The sequence below is a fragment of the Pygocentrus nattereri genome, chromosome 13 (genome assembly GCF_015220715.1).
Source record: "Pygocentrus nattereri isolate fPygNat1 chromosome 13, fPygNat1.pri, whole genome shotgun sequence".
NCBI classification, from domain to species: Eukaryota; Metazoa; Chordata; class Actinopteri; order Characiformes; family Serrasalmidae; genus Pygocentrus; species Pygocentrus nattereri.
This window is the reverse complement of record NC_051223.1, coordinates 37,605,543-37,624,793: the sequence shown is the minus strand read 5'-3', so window position 1 is coordinate 37,624,793 and position 19,251 is coordinate 37,605,543. Positions and strand designations below refer to the sequence as shown.

Genomic DNA, 19,251 nt, shown 5'->3' with positions numbered 1-19,251 from the left:
CGTCCGATCACGGCACCACGCTGGAATTCACTGAGCTCCTGAGAGCGACCCATTCTTTCACTAATGTCTGTAGAAGCAGTCTGCAGGCCGAGGGGCTCGGCTTTATACACCTGTGGCCATGGAAGTGACTGGAACACCTGAATTCAATGATTTGGAAGGGTGACTGAATACTTTTGGAAATATAGTGTAGCTTATTTAATATGCTCTGCTTTTCATTTCCAGCTATGATTTACTAAATTACTGAATGGTTTTAGCGCTCACCTTCATCCTCTTATTAGTACAATGAAATAGAACTTTGTAAAACTACAAAAAAATTATTGTAAATCCATCAGATTAAACACTTATAGGCTTTCAAATTTTGTGGTCTGTACTACTAAAGATGGTTCTTCAATGGTTCTTTAGTGAACCAAATGGATCTATGTAGAATCAAGCACTCAAAAGAACCCATTGCATGATCAAACGGTTCTTCAGCTTGGAGAACCTGCTGCAGATGAATCTGTGTAGGACTAAACAAAGGTTCAATGGAGCGCCAAAAAGCAGAACCCCCCCCCCCCTTTTTTTTTTTTTTTTATAAAATTCTAATAGAACCACGTACACCAACATTTTAAAGCAGGTAAATTAATAAACCGTGTTGCTTCATAAAACATCAATTGTAAATCAGATTTATCAAATCTAAATATTGGGATACACATTGTATCAAAAATAAGTATCATGATTTAATATGATTAAATCATTAAAAAAGTAGTTGTGTAGTACAGTGGGGGAAAAACACAAATGTGCAGGAAAGAGGTTCTCCAGGACCAGGACTAGGAATACCATGGAAAAAGAATAAGGATGTGTGCAGGAACTCATTTTATTGTTTCATCTAGTGTCCTGGTTCTATAATGGTATCCTCAACACTGCTCAACTGGAATAAAACTCCGATGAGTGAGGCTGAATAAGATTCTCTATGAAATCTTGTTCTGCACCTGCTGAACATTAGGTAGTTATGCTGTGTTTCTGCTGCATCAGTTTCATGTTTTAATGTCTTTTTCCTTTTTCTCTTCCAGAAATGAACAACGTCCTGTTCCTGGTCCCGTCCTGCTCCTAGTGTCACTTTCTATGAGCCTTAAATTTACCTCTACTCATGTCTGGAAACGCCACCAAGATGGACCAACTCCCACTGCTAAAAAACAAACCAGGAGGACCTGAACACGAGAACCTGGAGTCTGGAGGAACCTCCAATACTGAGGATGCGCCCTCTGGTACTCCAGACACTGACGCGTCTTGCAGTCAAACGAAAAAAAGCGCCAGAAAGAAGAGAACTCACCAGTGCTCACAGTGTGAGAAGAGTTTTACTCACCGTCGTAACCTGCAGCTACACCAGCACGTTCACACTGGAGAGAAACCGTATCGGTGCTCAGAGTGCGGCAAGAGCTTCACTCAGCGGGCTAACCTGCAACTGCACCAGCACATCCACACCGGAGAGAAACCGTACCAGTGCTCTGAGTGCGGGAAGAGCTTCAGCTATCCAAAAAGTCTCCAGATACATCAGCGCACCCACACAGGAGAGAAACCATTTCCCTGCTTAGAGTGCGGCAAGAGGTTTGGTGAACAGAGTCATCTCCGAAGACACCAGAGCATCCACACGGGGGAAAAGCCGTACCAGTGCTCAGAGTGCGGGAAGAGCTTCCGGAACAGAGGAACCCTCCAGACACACCGCCGCACTCACACCGGAGAGAAACCGTATCAGTGCTCGGAGTGCGGGAAGAGCTTTAATCAGATCAGTAATCTCCGGACACACCAGCGCACCCACACGGGAGAGAAGCCGTACGACTGCTCAGAGTGTGGGATCAGCTTCGGTGACCGATGCACTCTCTTAAGACACCAGCAGATCCACACCGGAGAGAAGCCGTATTACTGCTCCGAGTGCGGGTGGAGCTTCAGACATTCCAGCACTTTGAAGAAACACAAGTGCATCAAGATCACTCGTGGTGTTTATCAAAACAGTGATTATCATTGTTTTTACTTTTAGGTTAACCTGCATTTTCGCTGTTTAAATATCAGTCTTTAGGTTACTAACGTTGTGAGAAACAGATGTTGAGGGCTGGTTTGTATGGAGTCCCACTGGTGACATCCTGTATAAATAAAAGTAATTCAAGGCCACGCCTTATTAACGTGTGGGAACAAGTTCCTAATGCATGGCAACGACTTATGGGAATGAGATCACTACTTACCAAGTCGTGGCCATGCAATAGGATCTCGTTCCCATGCTCTACCAAGTCATGGCCAAGCTTTATTTGTATTTATACAGGAGGTCACCAGTGGGATCCAGAACATGGAATGGAGTGATAATAATAATAATAATAATAATAATAATAATAATAATAATAATAATAATTAGTTTCTCTCCTTTCCAAAGCTCAGAGTTGCTGTGCTGAGCATTAAAAACAGCCAATTATTAATGCAAGAATATCGTAATAGAAAATAAAAGGTTTCAAAAAATATATGCAGAATCAAGCCAATAATGTTCCACTTTAGCTCCGAATAGTAGTTTTACTGCCCTGTGATGGGCTGGCGACCTGTCCAGAGTTTATCCTGCCTTCCGCCCAATGACAGCTGGGTTGTTGGAGCCTCTCCCCCGTGACCCTGAGGGAGAAGCAGCTTAGAAAATGTGTGTGGTGGTTTTATTTTTAAAAAATAGTGGCTCAACTGTCTAAGCGCTGGTCCAGTCATCAGGAGGTCGTGAGTTCGATCCCTGGTGATGCTACAGTTGTCCGTGGTCAGGAGTCCGAGAGCACAGTTGTCCTCGTTCTCTCTGGGTGGGCATCATTCACTCAGGTGTCGGTTAGCTGGTGTAACAGATCTGGCGGTTGGCGCTCTCCTCCGAGTGTGTTCAGCTGTACAATGAAGCTGCGTTAGTGGCAGTTTGAGAAGATGTGGTGGAAGCCTGTGTTTGCCTTCACCCTCCTAGAGCTGGGGGTATCGTGTGACTGGGGAAGTCCTAGCACGTGGGTGGAATTGGACACGACTAAACTGGGGAGAAAACTGGAACAAGTGGTGGCCTGAAGCTTCCTCAGACATCTTGAGGGGGCACTGTAGGAGAAGGAAGTGTCTGCCAATCAAATCAATAAGCATCTGTTTAGCTGAGGGTTGGCATTTCCTCGTTCATTGTGTAAAAGACTCTTATTTTCAAGTAGGTGGACAGATTTGGTGGGAAGATAGTCAGGGTTGTATTGAACCACCAACTTCCAAGGCATCATACGGAATACTAAGGCTGGACCAGCAGTTTAGGTGAGTGTTTCCAGATGCTGGTGCTGAAGGTTTGTCGTTTCTCGCTTTAAGACTCACTGAAGCTCATTGGTTGGATCAGGTGTGTTGGGAACAGAGATAACACTAAATCTGCAAGGTGGTGGGCGTCCAGTGGCAGGTGGGGAAACCCTAATCTGGGCATTCTCCTCAAACACTGGGAGCAGTGGAGAGAGAAACTGGGCTCCAAGACGGGATGGAATCAGCCATAAACTCTGTTTGCGATGGGTTTGTTTATATTTCAATGTTTCTTATTTAGTTTTTTTTTTTAAGTCATGTTTTCCAGACTAAATGTACAAAAACAAAATGCTTATTGTGGGGTATTTATTCCATTTTCCTATAAGGGTGGTGCATTTACCCCCCAAATATGTTTTTGTAAAGCAATGATTACATTTTTTACTAGCATTAGCTGAACGAATCGTTTAAGCTTGGCAGACCAAACTAAATTATAAACCATATGCTGTATTATAATCTGTGTACATCTGTTTTTGTTGGATTGCAGTTACTAACTAATTGTTTAATGTTTAATATACGCTTCACTCCTAAAACTGAGATAATTAAACTGGATTCCTCCCTTGAACCTTAAAACATTGTCTCATTTCACCCTTTTGTTGTAATGACTGAACTCTAATTATACAATTTAGTGATGCTTTTCCATTGATGTAGAATCTTCTGAAGAACTGAAACTTTGCAGAATGTGGACTACATGGTTCCTCAACGAGTTCCGTTTTTCTATCCTGAACTTTCTGCAGGAAACTTGTAAAATGGGTTTTAAGGTGGTTTCTGTGCTCCGAGTGATGAGTTAAGGTTAAAAATGACAAATATTCTGAGGATATGATGACTCGGCCCCTTTAGCTGGTATTGATTGATTAATCAAAGTTCAAAACTAAACACCAGTGCCGGTTTATGAGGAGCCTGGCCACTTCTTATTTCCCCCGTTATATCGAAAGCAGGACTGCTGAACAGCAGAGGGCGCCCATGAGGGAGTCCTCAGTGAATGGCAGTAAAGGTGCTCAACAGCTAAAAACGAAAAGCTCAGAACTTTAAAAAAAATTTTTAAAAAGTGACATACATTCTTCTACTTTCTAAAATTAAAGTCTTCCCTATATATTTCCTTGTTCCTTCTAGAGAGTGCTGATCGATTGGCGAGCAGAGCAGCTCATTGGCTGTTCGTGCCCACAAACGTCATTGGACATCCTATAATTTGACTTTAAAAGCTCTTAAATATAACAGCAGTGTTAAAATGTTATGCTGCTCTGTTTCAGGAAAAAAAATTCACTCTTTTTACATTAAAAATGTTTAAGTATTTATAAACGATATGATTTTGGTCAAACGCTCCATATCAACCCAATCATTTTGGAGCGCCCCCTAGTGTCTGAGGAACATGTAAGATAATGCAGAGTGGTAATTCTCCTCTCTACAAGTTCTCTGCCAACACCCCAAGGCTGAGACTAGCTTTTGGTTCTGTCGTTGAGCTGTTGCACATTGTTTCAGTGCATGCTGGGAATTGTAGTCCAGCGCCGTGAAGCGAGAACATAATAGAAATTTTAAATAATATAGGGTTTTAATGCAGGCCTTGTGTTTGACATACAGGTCTTAGACTCTATGGAGAAACAGGGATTCACTTTTGCAAATTATTCAATCAATATGACGCCAGAACTCGTCAGACCGACTACACCCGTTTCCCAGTTTCCCCAAAATATAAAGGAAATTTTAAACCTTACTAATTTAAAAGGAAGAGTTCAAAGGGTTTAACTCAAAGGTTGTGCACGTTCAAACATCTGACCATCTACTGGCTGCGTTCTTGGGCTCCAGGTTCCAGGGTGAAGCCTCTGCAGGCCAGGTGGGGGCGCTACATCTGCGACTGTGGTTCTTCCACCCCAATAAAGCAGAAAAGAAGATCATCTCGTCCGCGTTTTGGCCGTGGTGTTTGTTTTCCTCTCTCATGACCCGAACCCAGTGTTCTCGGCTGCTCCAGAACCAGAACCGGAGGAGCTGCTCCAGCCAAACCCATTAGCGCTTCCCCAGAGCTGCTGGAGGTGAGGATCTTCTAAACCTTAAAACACTCATGCACAGAGTTTCTAAAACCCATAGAAACCATTGTGTTTCTGATGGTTTTATAGTGTGTTTTAAAAAAAAAGTATAAGGGATCCTAATGGTTTGATAATCAAATGCCAATAGTCGTGTGACTGGGGAGTCCTAGCACTTTGTTTAATGGCATTTGATGGTTTCCTGATGAGATCTAAAAGGTGTTCTACAGGAAGCTAGTGGTCACTATTAGAAAGAGAGATTCCGATTAGAAAGCAAGACCCTCAGGGTTTAATCCTGTTGGTTCTAATGGTCTTTTTTCAGGGGGGGGGCGGTAGTTAGTTACTGAAAACACTAGATTCTAATGGTACTGTGCCTAAAATGACTTCAAGCCACTGATGAAGGATAAACGGTGCTGAAAAGATGACCATTAGAACCATTAGGATTACAACTTGATTTTACTTTCTAATGGGAATTGGCTTAATGGCTACCATTAGAGACCACTAGCTTTTTTTTTCTTTCAAATTCACACATAACCCTAAAAATAAAAGTAGTTATTTTTTATTTTGTATTTTTTTCTAAGATTATATTTGCTGAATGGAGAAACAGCAAAGTATGAATTTCATTATACAGCGTAACTCCGTTTCTGCTGCGTGTGCACGACAAAACTCCAACTGTTCTTTAAAAAGACGGTTCTTGAAGGGTTCTTTAGTAAAGACAGTGTTTCTGTATAGAACCACGAACACTCAACCATTTACAGGCTTTAAAAGGTTCTTTGCATGGTGAAATGGTTCTTCAGATTTATGCGGATTATTCTATAAAGCACCAAACAGGGTTCTTCTGTTGGTACAAGTTTGATATCGTAGCAGCAGAACCTTCATGGTGCCATATAGAACATTTCTCCATCAATCTGAAGAACCATTTAAGCCTGCATGCATGCAGAACCATTGTCTTTGATAAAGAAGCAGCATTTTATAGTGTGTAGGTCAACTTTAGATCCCATTAGGAAACCATGAAATGCATCTGGAATTGGAACACCTGTTAAACCATTAGTCCTTCACACTGTGATAGCAACCCATCAGGAAAACAGCACACCATTAGGAACCAGCAGAACCTTTCAATGGGTTCTGTGATTTTTTTTTTTCCTCTGTAGAGTTCATGTGGACCTGCAGATGACCAATCAGAATGAAACGCACAAAATCCCAATCAGCTTAACGTGCAGGCCACGCCTACTGAGATATTGTTGGTAGTTTCAGTTGCTCCTTTGATGTTTGGGCATGTCCTCCTTTACCTGCGCGTTACCGAGAAGGTCCACACGGCCACAGAGCTGTGCGATTCTGATACATGTGAAGCAGGTTTCAATGGATTTTTGCTACATCCATGACTGACCACATGGAAACTGAGGAAACTTATTCAAACATGCCTCTAAATAATACCTTACTAGAAAACACAGCGCAGACCAGCGTGGCTGGTTACCAGCAAATTGCTGTGGTCAGAACAAAATCGCGTATCTCCAAAATGGTAATTTTACAGGAGAAGGACAAAAATATTCTTTAATGTAAGTCAAAATTGGTTGAATTATCCAATTAGGTTTAATCTGGGTGAAACACACACACACACACACACACACACACACACACACACACACACACACACACACACACACACGTTTAGCCCTTTTTCCACTCCCCTATTTTCATCTGACAGCAGGAACTGGGAGCTGCCAAATTAGATTTGCTACTTAAAATGTTCCTTTTTTTTATTTTTGGCATTCCTAAATTTTGGACCTTCCTAGGAAAATTGCTGAAACTGTTCTGTTATTACACCCTGCTTAGTGTGTGTGTGACACATTCGCAGTTTTAAATCTTTTGGTATTTTTAGATGTTCGTCTGACCTAGACTTGAATTCTAACTCACTCACTCACTCATGTTTAGCAGACTGAAAATGCCATTTGATGTTTCAAAAGAGCAGTGTTTCCCATCACTGACAGTGTTTCGTCGTTTTTTTTCTCCCTTTCTCTTCCAGAAACGTATGCTGTCCTTTTCCAAGTCCTGTCCTGCACCTACTGTTCATTTGCCTACACAGTTTAAAATTTACCTCCTTAAATACATCAAGAAACGGCAACAATACGACACACTGCTGCACTCAGAAGAAACTGAATGTGAGAATATGGAACCCATGGGAAGGTCCAGCGCTCAGCACATGTTCTCCAGTTCTCTCCACACAAACGAATCTAATAAACAAAGACTGACAAACACAGGAAAGAGCAGAAGTCACCGCTGCTCAGAGTGTGGGAAGAGTTTCACTCAGCGAGGCAATCTGCGACAACATCGGCGCATTCACACAGGAGAGAAACCGTTTCACTGCTCCGAGTGCGGCAAGAGTTTTAGTCATCGTAATAATCTCCAGCGACACCAGCGCACTCACACTGCAGAGAAACCGCATCAGTGTTCAGAATGTGGGAAGAGTTTCAGAGAGAAAAGAAGCCTCCAGTTACACAAGCTCAGTCACACGGAAGAGAAACAGCGTCAGTGCTCAGAGTGTGGACACAGTTTTGGTGATAGCTGTGCCTTTCAAAGACACCAGTGCATTGACACAGGAGAGAAACCGTAGTACTGCTCAGTAGTAAGAGTTTTACTCAACAGGTTAGTCTCCAAAACACACCATCGTCCGTCACCTGCATGAATGACTACCCTGTTGCACTGACATCATAGGCAACTACCAGACTTACAGGATGTCTACCAATCCCGCTGCTTCAGGAAGGTCAAGAAGATCCGGTGTTATGGTGCCGGGCCGTATACGAGGTCGCTGAGCCACCATCTTGGGAGACGTTCAGGGCTCTTTCCCTCTTTAATCTGACCTGAACGAACACCTGTCCAGACCAGCCTGGCACTCTTCACTTCTGTCTGCTTCGCTTTCCTGCTATTGTTAAGATTGTGATCGTTTGCTTACGCTTTGAAAGCTGGGGGAAAGTAGGGGACTGGGGTCATGTGTTGGTTTCCATGTTCTGTTTGAGGTCGGGAGTTAGGGTAGCCTTTATGCTTTTTTGTAGTTTAGTAAGTTTGAAATCTTTACTTCTTGTGTTTATTTTGGCTGAATGCTTGTCCCTGAAGCCATCAACCCAGCTTGTTTGAGCTTTTGAAGAAAATAAACCTGTCATTTTCTGGTTTAAATGGTGTCTGATCTGGCAGCAGGTCTGGAGAGAGAGCCCACTCTCATTCTCGGTTACGGCCTTAGACCGGGTCGTAACATCCAGTCAGACAGCAGCCCCCATCACACTCCCTGTTCACCATCCTTCGCAGCATCCAGGCTAGAACAACCCAGCTAATGAACAGTTTCTACCCCCAGGCTGTCAGGCTTCTGAACAAGCTGTGAAGCTGTGGGTCCATCCCCCAACTGCCTTTTCACTCAGTCACTTTGTTGTTTAATCTGTTTATTGAGAAGCATAATATGGACAAATGTACAACATACTGCATTATAGTATAATTACTTCAGGATAAAAAAAAAAAAACACAAAAAAAACACAGGACATCAACATTCAACAACGCCCACCCTGCTGCATGCATCCAACCAAACCTCCTTTCCTATTACAATCAGTTGTCTTTCAAATAGGAAATAAATGGGCCCCAAAGTTTCTCAAATGCAGCCAGGTTGCTTTTTAAAATATAGTATTCTCTAGATGTAGTATACATGTCAGTTCTTACTCAGGTCACTGTCAGCATTGTTATTGTATCATATAATCTCTGGTATGGACAATAACACCAAGCCAATTTAAAGAACAATAACAGGCACTCATCACTTTAGATTGTATGTCTGTTTTGTGTATATTGTCTAGATTGTGTGGATGTTTAATTCTTCAATTTTTTTATTTTACTTACTGTAGAGTGATTATCTGAGCCTCACCACAAGCATTTCAATGCATAAATGTTGTGCAAACTTGAGTTCACACCAGAGACAAACTGTCAGTGTGGGTAGAACTTTCAGAAGCTTTAAGAGAGACAAGTGCCGTATCACTGCTTAGAGTGTGGAAAGTTTTATCGTGCCCCTTTTTCTCTCAATTGTTTGTTATATTTGTTTATTTTCCAGAATAAATGGCTGTGTGCTTTTAAATGTAGTTAGACCCTGAGTGCAGGACAATCATCTGGGTGGTCTGAGGGTGGATCAGCAGGCAGCGGAGTGCCACCTTAAGCAAGCAGACCAAAATATCTGGGTTGCCTTTATGTTCCCGGCTGAAAGAAACGTTTGAACTCATTTAAAAGTTCCTGCTCGTTCCTGGTAGTGATCAGTTGTCACTAATGGTGTTTTGTTTTCCTGAGTGGTTGATCTCACATGCATTGAAATGCTTGTGGTGAGGCTCCGCTAAAATCACTCTACAGAAAGTAAAATAAAATTTAAAAATATTAAAATATACACAAGCTGGAAAGCTCCAGCACCCCTTGCAACCCAGAAGGAGAAGTGGCTTAGAAGATGTGTGTAAATATACAAAAAAAAAAAAAAATATGGAGACAATCTACATTTTAAAGTGACAGTGTTATTGTCCATAGCAGAGAGGATATGATACAATAATATTGGTTTATCAGGTGTTGTAGAACTGATTCTAGTAGATTTAGGGTTTCCTAGTGAGGTCTAAAGATGCCCTATGAGGAAACTAGTCTTCTCTCATGGTCTTATTCAGCAGAGCAGAGAGAGATGCCGTTTTATGCCTGTACCAGCTTCGTTTCTTTTTTGACAGCTCTTGATCGCCACCTGGAAATCAAAGCAAGTTACAATTACCACGTCATGTAAATCATGTATAAAAGCCAAACTGGTCTACCAGCTTTGAAACCTTGCCCAGACCGGTCAACCAGCTCTGACAACTTTGTCAAACTGGTTTACCAGCTCTGATTAGCTGGCCAAGCTGGTCATCCAGCTTCAGACCACCTTGACCAGCTTAGAATTTAAGCTGGTTTTTCCAGCAGTGTAACAGTAAACAACTTGCAGGAATGTCTGACGGTTAGAACAAAAGCAAGTTTGGTGAAAATCTGTGTAGGAATGAGAAAATTATGGCAGATTTAATCCTCAAGTCTTAATATATGTGTTTGTTTACATGCGGCTCTTGACCGCTGCAATATGGCGGACGCGCAGACGTGTCGCCTCTTCTGAGAACAGACGCCGGGTTTGTGTCTCTACTGGAGTCCAGGTGGGGGCGCTAATCCTGCAACTGAGGATCTTCGACCCTGTAAGGCGCAGAAGCAGAACCCGTTCTCTAACCCCCTCCAAAGTTCCTGCTTTCTCCTCTCCTGGTGCAGATCTTCTCCACATCTACTCGGCAGGTGTTCTCCGTTCCCCCTCATCGGCTGTCCCAGTTCTGCAGAGCTGAAGGTGAAGGTGAGGAGATGTTCGACACTTTACAGGCTGTTTTTAAAAGGTGTGTTCAGCGAGCCTGGAGCTCCTGCTCCAGCATTAGTAACAGCTCAGTTTCAGAAGGAGGCGTCAGTCAAGTCCAGTGGTCTTTATCAACATTGCTCAGTACAGCGACATGTGGTTCTTCACCAATAGAACCATTAAGAGTGAAACCTGATGGTTTTGTTTTCGAATGGGAAATGGCTCAATAGCTACCATTACAGACCACTAGTTTCCTGAATGATCCCAATTAAATGAGATCAGAGCACCTGTTAACACTAAGTGACTTATGCTTCATCATCCCATCAAGAAAACAGAATACATTGAACACCAGCAGAACCTGTTAATGGTTATGATTTTTTTTCTTTTCTCCAGCAGGGAATAAATACACCACAAAATATATAGAACAGTAACTAGTCAGGCAAAAATTCTATATAAATATAATTATATATATATATATATATATATATATATATATATATATATATATATACACACACACACACACACATACATACACACACATACATACATACATACATACATACATACATACATACATATATACACACACACACACACACATTAAACAGTCTGATTTATGTTGGCTTCATTTTAACAGAGAGATAAAATATCAAAAAGAAAAATCTAGAAAATTAAAAAAAAAATTTATTTCATTGAGGGAAATAAGTATTTGATCCCCTAAAAACCCTGACTGATGTTGGCTCCCACAGACCACTGACACACCCTAAACTCGGTGAAGTCGTTACCTGCATGAGAGACACCCGTCCCAAATGGTCACCTGTATAAAAGGCCACCTGCCAACAGACTCAGTGACACCAACATCACCATGGGCAGGACTAAAGAGCTGTCTAAAGATGTGTAGGTCAACAATTATGTACCTGACAAGGCTGGAATGGGCTTCAAAGCCATAAGTAAGAAGTTGGATGAGAAGGTGACAACTGTTGGTGCAGTTATTCAGAAGTGGAAGAAGTACAACATTACTTATTTATATAATAACTTTTCCTTCACTGTTTGTATGTGTGTGTGTATAAATGCCCATATAGACACATTCACATGGGTTTACATTAAGCAGCATGTTGGGGATGAACTACTTCTGCAAAACAGTCTCTAAACTGTACACAAAGACAGTCATACACCTAAAGTTTGAAGTGCAGGTGTGGTAAAGGGTGTGTGTGTAGATCAGTCTATGGTGGATGTTGGAAACTGTCTGGAATATTCCAGGTGGAAGTAGGAGAGGGTCTAGATTAGACCAGGTTGCATGCCGGAGAGGGTCTAGATTAGACCAGGTTGGATGATTGAAACTGTATGGATTAGTCTAGGTGACCTCAATCTTTAGGGTCCTGCAGTCCAAGATGGTGCAGCTCTCAAACCAGATAGTGAGATGGTTGGTTGGGAAGCCCTCTACTGCCCTCTGTAGAATGGAGAGGGGATGGAAAGAGGGTCTTTTGCTCCATTTATCCTTTGCAAAAAGTAAGGTCACTGCTGGGCTCTCTTTTCTGTAAAACAAGACAGTCGACTCCCATCTTAACAGTTGGGAAGATTTGCTTTTCATTAGATTCTGCTTCTTTTTTCTAGAATGTAGGCAGAGTGGCATTTTTACTTCAGTCTGCATCACTTGATTTCTAAAAGCCTCTGGTTTGTGTGTTATTTGGTGCACTTTACAAGTCTTGAATAATAAACATGCCAGCCCTTCATAAGAACAGGCGCTTTGCATCAGTGACTGGTTGTTTTTTTTTCCCCCTCTTCCAGAAACGTAGGCCGTGCTGCTCCAAGTCTTCTGCACCTACACAGTTTTAATTGAGCTCCACAAACACTTCAGGAAGTGTCAGCAGGACCAAATGCACACTGATGCCATCAGAAGAGACTGAATGTGAGAATATGGAACCTGCTGGAAGGTCCAGCACTCAGCGAACGTTCTCCAGTTCTCTCCACACAAACCCATCTAGTAAAGAAACGCAGACGAACGCAGGAAAGAAGAGAACTCACCGCTGCTCAGAGTGCGGGAAGAGCTTCATTCAGCGAGGTCATCTGCAGCAACATCGGCGCATTCACACAGGAGAGAAACCGTTTCACTGCTCCGAGTGCGGCAAGAGTTTTAATAACTGCAATAATCTCCAGCGACACCAGCGCACTCACAGTGCAGAGAAACCGCATCAGTGTTCAGAATGTGGGAAGAGTTTCAGAGAGAAAAGAAACCTCCAGTTACACAAGCTCAGTCACTCGGAAGAGAAACCGTATCAGTGCTCAGAGTGCGGGAAGAGCTTTAATCAGAACACTAATCTCAGAAAACACCAGCGCATTCACACGGGAGAGAAGCCGTATCAATGCTCCGACTGCGGACACGGTTTTGATGATCGATATGCCTTCCAAAGGCACCACCAGATCCACACAGGAGAGAAACCGCATTACTGCTCGGACTGCGGGAAGAGTTTTACTCAGAGCGGTCACTTAAAACAACATCGGCGCATTCACACAGGAGAGAAACCGTTTCAGTGCTCACAGTGCGGCAAGAGTTTTACTCAACAGGTTCATCTCCAAACGCACCAGCGCGTTCACACGGGAGAGAAACCGTATTACTGCTCCGAGTGCGGGAAGAGCTTTAACAGTCAGAATAACCTCCAGCGACACCAGCTGATTCACACAGGAGAGAAACCGCATCAGTGCTCAGAGTGCGGGAAGAGTTTCCGAGAAAAAGGTTGCCTCCGAACGCACCGCCGCACTCACACAGGAGAGAGGCCGTATCAGTGCTCTGCGTGCGGGAAGAGCTTTACTCAGAAAAGTAATCTCCGAACACACCTGCGCACCCACACAGGAGAAAAGCCGTACGACTGCCCGGAGTGTGGGCACAGATTTGGTGACCGATATACCCTCCAAAGACACCAGCAGATCCACACCGGAGAGAAGCAGTATTACTGTGCAGAGTGTGGGCGGAACTTTAGGCATTCCGGTACTTTAAAAATTCACAATTGTATTAAGCTCAGTCATGGTGACCGAGCTGGTTCTGACCTCTCTGGGGCCCTAAAGGAAATTCTGCAAAGGGGCCCTTCTATCTGACCCCTGAACCATGTTAAACCATTACAATTGCCACACCCGACCCCCCAGCGCTCCCACCACATAAATAATTGTCTTGTTTTAAAATGATGTGCTTTTTTTGAGGAGTGCCATCACGCTGATCTACTGTCTGGACTGGACTGAGCTGCTGTTTATAAATGCCATAGAAATACACCGATCAGGCAGAACACTGACCACCTACCTGTTTCTACGCTCATTGTCCATCTCATCAGCTCCACTGACTGTATAGCTGCACTCTGTAGTTCTACAGTTACAGACTGTAGTCCATCTGTTTCTCTGTTCTTCAGTGGTCAGGACCCCATGGACCCTCACAGAGCAGGTCCTATTTGGGTGGTGGGTCATTCTCAGCACTGTAGTAACACTGACGTGGTTGTGCTGGTCTGAGTGGATCAGACACAGCAGTGCTGCTGGAGTTTGTAATCACCACAGTGTCACTGCTGGTCTGAATAGTCCACCAAACAAACATCCAGCCAGCAGCGTCCTGTGACCACTGATGAAGGACTAGAGGATGACCAACACAAACTGCAGCAGCAGATGAGCTGTCGTCTCTGACTTTACGTGTACTCTAGAGTGGACAGTGTTTAAAAACTCCAGCAGCACTGCTGTGTCTGACCCACTTGTACCAGCACAACACACCACCACGTCAGTGTTGCTTAAGAGCTGAGAATGATCCGACACCTAATTAGAACCTGCTCTGTGAGGGTCCATATGAGGGTCCTGACCACTGAAGAACAGGGTAACAAAGTATCAGAGAAACAGATGGACTACAAAGTGCAGCTGATCAAATGGACAATGAGTGTAGAAACAAGGAGGTGGTCATAACGTTGTCTGATTGCTGTAGATCTGCCATTACTGATATAATTTAGTAGATCAAAGTTTTTCTACATGATGATCATTACTTACTTAAACTTCAGAACCAGAGTTACAGTCCACGTTCTCAGAGTTACAGTCCACGTTCTCAGAGTTACAGTCCACGTTCTCAGAGTTACAGTCCACGTTCGCAGCCATTGGACGTTGTTCAAGTTCCACTGTTCTGTTGTGGTTGTGACATTAATGTGAATGACTTTCCCCAAATGGCCAGTCGGGGACTTTGAATAAACTACCTGTAGTGTTGTAAAACGGATGGGATCTAAATAATAATGCCGGTTCCATCAAGAACCAAGTTCCAGTAGGAGGTCCCTGGAGCCCTTGGATAGAAATACATAAATGGCGCTTTGGGTTCAGCACCTCAACAACACCAGACCATGATCAGTACCGTTACAGAGTGGCAGTGGAAAATCAAGGCACCGTCCAAAACTAGGCAGTTTAAAAATCACTGCACGCGGTTTCGCTCAAGTTTGTGTGATGTTTAGGAGATATGACCGTGTGGTTGGCAGGGTTGGGCAAAACACTTTGTTTCAAAGTCCTAAAATGTATTCAGTGATATTTTCTAGTTACAGTACATAAAAAGTAATTCAGAATACATTTGACACATCGATAAAGTACAAGGGGCGGGGGGGCGGGGGGATCTGCTGTATTCCATTTCATGCTGTTCCTCACAGTTACTGGTTGGCAGTTTTGTCATTTTTTCTGCTGTTTTGTAAAATGTTCAATGAAATCTCAGTTATTCAAATGAATACCGAACTCCAAACTACCAAGCATTATTTTCTCTTTCATGGTCTGCTTCAGGCCACTGCTGCTCCCACAATCCCACTGCCCATTCATGATCTAAACCAACAATAACGGATCACCACCTTGATTTATCAGTCTACTCAGGCTATAGCGCAGCTCAGTAACACTGAGTGAACACTTTTCCTGCTGCTAATCAGGACGATCACAGTTAGGAAATATTAATAAAAGCTATTGAGAGCAGTGCCTGCAACCTACATACCTGTATATTATTTTTATTTAGATGGCTCGATTACCTTATTGATCCCCAAAGGAAGATATAGTGTTGCAGCAGCAGATCCCAAATTACCAGCACACATGAGGTAGGTTTAAAAAAAACAAACACACACAAATTTACACAATTACTACTAGATTAAATAGAAATTAAAATAAAGAATTTTAGCCATTTATTTTTAGCCCTCCATTTGTATAGGTGTATATACGTTGCCAAAATAAATAATTTTGCCCTTGTTTGTTTTGAATCAGTTTTAGAGTTGGATCTGATTTTTTTTTAGATGTATTGTTTTAGTCCTGTGTTTCTCCGCTTCCCCTGCCATTTTTTAATTTTCATTTATATTAGCTTTGCGTTTTATCATTTGTGGTTTATCATATTTATCAAAAGCACTTTGAATGACCGCAGTGCATGAGAGGTGCTGCATAAACATGCCTTTCCCAGATAGAGTATAGAGGGCCACTGTCGGCCCACTGGCTTTCTGCTCAGCGTTTTCAAGGCTGCCCACTGGTGCTTTACATTTACATTTCTGGCATCCGGCAGATGCTCTGAGCCAGAGCCACTTATCATTTTTACACAGGTAGGTGAAGGTGGTGTTGGGAGTCTAGCCCAGGGACTCTTATTGGTATAGTGTAGGGTGTTTACTCAGATGGGGATTGAACCCCAGTCTACAGTGTAGAAGGCAGGTATTATCCACCACGCTACAGCAAAAATAGTGTTTCACAAAATGCCACTTGCAGTCAAATTTACTGGTATTTCTTTAATTTATTTCCTTCATTTACTCTTTAAATGTATCATTTTAACTATAGGTAAATAAAGCTACAAGCGGTTTAGAACAGTGTCAGCAACAAGATAAACTGATTCAGTTGAAGGCGTGTAATCTTGGCCTTATTTTATTGTCCAGAATAAAAGTCTGCATTTAAAAACTAGTTTCACCTCGAGTGCAGGACAATAATCTGGGTGGTCTGAGGGTGGAGCAGCAGTGGCGTACAGTCAGTGGGGCTCCAACCTTTTCAGCCTAGCAGACCACAATGTGCACACTATTGGAGATGCCTTCATATCCCCTGCTGAAAGAAAAACCATTAGAAAGTTCTGCCGGTTCCTAGTGGTGTCCAATAATCACTACTTTTTCCTGAGGGGTTTGCATCACCGGGTAAAGGACTCTTAATGGTTTACAGGTGTTCTGCAATCACCACAAGTTATGATGTTATCCACAGACTCATTTCCATCCCCACTCGGGAAAAGAGCCGGAATTAAGGCTGTACAAAAGTGACAATTATTAAAATTAAAAAACAATATTTTACCATTTCACCCAAAGTGAAGTACATTTTAAAAGCATGGGAAAGATGCTATATGAACAAAAGTGATAAACTAAACGAGATTTATCCATGTGATTAATTCCCGAGACAGATTTAATACGGATTGTAACGCTTGAACTTTGGGTGAAGACGACACGCGTTTCTCATGCAAGATCATTACCTGACTTGGCATATACATTTATAAAACATGGTATTTTGAATAAGAATTTTTAGTAAACAATATAATTTTGGCCAAATACCACATACAACAAATGCAGAATTGAATAGTTAGTGACTAATATGGCTAATAATGGATATTATGGCTAATAATTTTGGCTTTTACAAATCCTTGAAGTTCATGTAGTAAAAAGGCCCTTAAACTTCTCATTATTATTATCATCATATTATATTTGTATTTTGAATATTAATGCCTTGCGCTTCCTTTTTGTTTACCCCGAAGTTAGTTTTGTGCAAGTTCTTGTTCTGTTAATACGATTTGAACAGGTTGTTGCTGCTCTGTTGATTAGTTGCTGCACAAAATGCACTTAAGCCTCTTTAGTGCTGATTGAATTTATATAATAAAAATAAGAAGAGCAAAGGAGTGTGCGTTTAACATTGCTAATGAGGTGACCTGGACCCAGGTTCGAATTGCCACTAATGGTCAACAGCAACAAGGACAGTGGAAATAAGGAGGCAAACCAAGGAAACGCCAAAACACAGCGTGCTCAAAACAAAGGCCGAGTCAGAAAAAGGGTGAAATGAAAGATAAACAGAAAACAAGACTCTTCCTCTGCGATTGTGAGAGGAAGGTCAGCTTTAGGTTGTTTAGCCAGGTTGCTCTTCGAGGAGCAAACACTTTTGCATGGCTTGAAATTTATATTATTTTTTGTGAGTAATTTGTGAGCAAATACTCTGTTTTCTTGAGGCAGTTTCTTTTCTCAGCCCTCTTTTCTTTTTGGGGCAGTTTTGTTTCTTTTTGTTTCTTTTCTTTTTCAGGGACTAAGTACCATACCGGTCACCCCTCTACAAAGGTGTGACAAACACTGCTGGTTGCTGCAGCCTTAAATAGGGGAGCTCACAGGTGTGCCAGGTTAGCCTGATTAGTACATGGCGCCTTGCAGCAGGAGGTGCAGGCTGGGCGCCTTGCTGCCATCGCCCTCTGCTGGCAGCAGGAGGTCCAGGCTGGGCGCCTTGCTGCCATCGCCCTCTGCTGGCAGCAGGAGGTCCAGGCTGGGCGCCTTGCTGCCGTCGCCCTCTGCTGGCAGCAGGAGGTCCAGGCTGGGCGCCTTGCTGCCGTCGCCCTCTGCTGGCAGCAGGAGGTCCAGGCTGGGCGCCTTGCTGCCGTCGCCCTCTGCTGGCAGCAGGAGGTGCAGGCTGGGCGCCTTGCTGCCGTCGCCCTCTGCTGGCAGCAGGAGGTCCAAGCTGGGCGCCTTGCTGCCGTCGCCCTCTGCTGGCAGCAGGAGGTCCAGGCTGGGCGCCTTGCTGCCGTCGCCCTCTGCTGGCATCAGGAGGTCCAGGCTGGGCGCCTTGCTGCCGTCGCCCTCTGCTGGCAGCAGGAGGTGCAGGCTGGGCGCCTTGCTGCCGTCGCCCTCTGCTGGCAGCAGGAGGTGCAGGCTGGGCGCCTTGCTTGCTTGCTGGACCCTTACACTTTTCTAGCCAGCTCTCGCTCAGTTAGACACATATATTGACAGATAAATCATAAATTTGCTGATATACTTTTGAACATGGTAAAGCTTAATTTAGGCAACACAACACAAAATTTGTGGGCTTATAATTGTAAGATTATATCTGACAATTTGGCTCGCCTTGAGTTAGCAAGAAACTCTCAGACAGTTAATCGATCGTTTAAATGGTAAATATAACACAGTAACCAATGTAGATTTGACTGAATAATCCGGCTATGTACATAATTACATAACTACATAACACTCTACACTTTTGCAGTAGAGATAAGATTAGTTAGTTGATTAGTTAGTTGATGAACAGAGACCTACAGTTTAATACAGTAAAGGAAAACTTGTTTGTGATCCTGAGTTTAAAGCCGGTTTTTATTCAACTTTTTATTCAACAATTTATAAAGTAATCTTAAACTGAAACTTTGCTTGTTTGTAAAAAGTTGTTTCAGAGGGATTCGGTTCAGTGTTTTGTGTCTCACAATCACATCATTTTAATAGACGTCAGCGTCACTAATTAATGCCGTTCTATTAAAAGACTGGTTTACCAAGAGAGACGCTGGAGGACTTTCACCTGAAATGAGTTCATGAAGCCAGTCTGGTTATA

At 42.9% G+C, this 19,251-nt stretch overlaps 3 protein-coding genes across 3 annotated transcripts in view; all 3 read left to right on the top strand.

Annotated features, from left to right (window-relative positions):
* The window catches only part of LOC108442027 (zinc finger protein 107-like), a 32,117-nt gene extending 28,241 nt beyond the window's left edge, over positions 1-3,876 (top strand). Inside the window, exon 9 of the mRNA XM_037543897.1 lies at positions 1,106-3,876. Within this exon, the coding sequence (XP_037399794.1) occupies positions 1,106-2,014 (909 nt within the window). The 3' untranslated portion in view covers positions 2,015-3,876. The remainder of the gene's footprint in view (positions 1-1,105) is intronic.
* A 1,316-nt stretch (positions 3,877-5,192) lies between these two features.
* Positions 5,193-9,426, top strand: LOC108442025 (gastrula zinc finger protein XlCGF7.1-like). The gene is made up of 2 exons (XM_017721856.2): positions 5,193-5,327; positions 7,342-9,426. Exon 2 carries the CDS (start codon positions 7,348-7,350, stop codon positions 7,927-7,929), a length of 582 nt encoding a protein of 193 aa, XP_017577345.1. The 5' UTR covers positions 5,193-5,327; positions 7,342-7,347; the 3' UTR covers positions 7,930-9,426.
* Positions 9,427-10,430: 1,004 nt separating this feature from the next.
* Positions 10,431-13,863, top strand: LOC108442023 (zinc finger protein OZF-like). The gene is made up of 2 exons (XM_017721853.2): positions 10,431-10,683; positions 12,472-13,863. The coding sequence occupies exon 2, from the start codon at positions 12,571-12,573 to the stop codon at positions 13,774-13,776; it is 1,206 nt and encodes a 401-aa protein (XP_017577342.1). The 5' UTR covers positions 10,431-10,683; positions 12,472-12,570; the 3' UTR covers positions 13,777-13,863.
* The last annotated feature ends 5,388 nt before the right edge of the window (positions 13,864-19,251 follow it).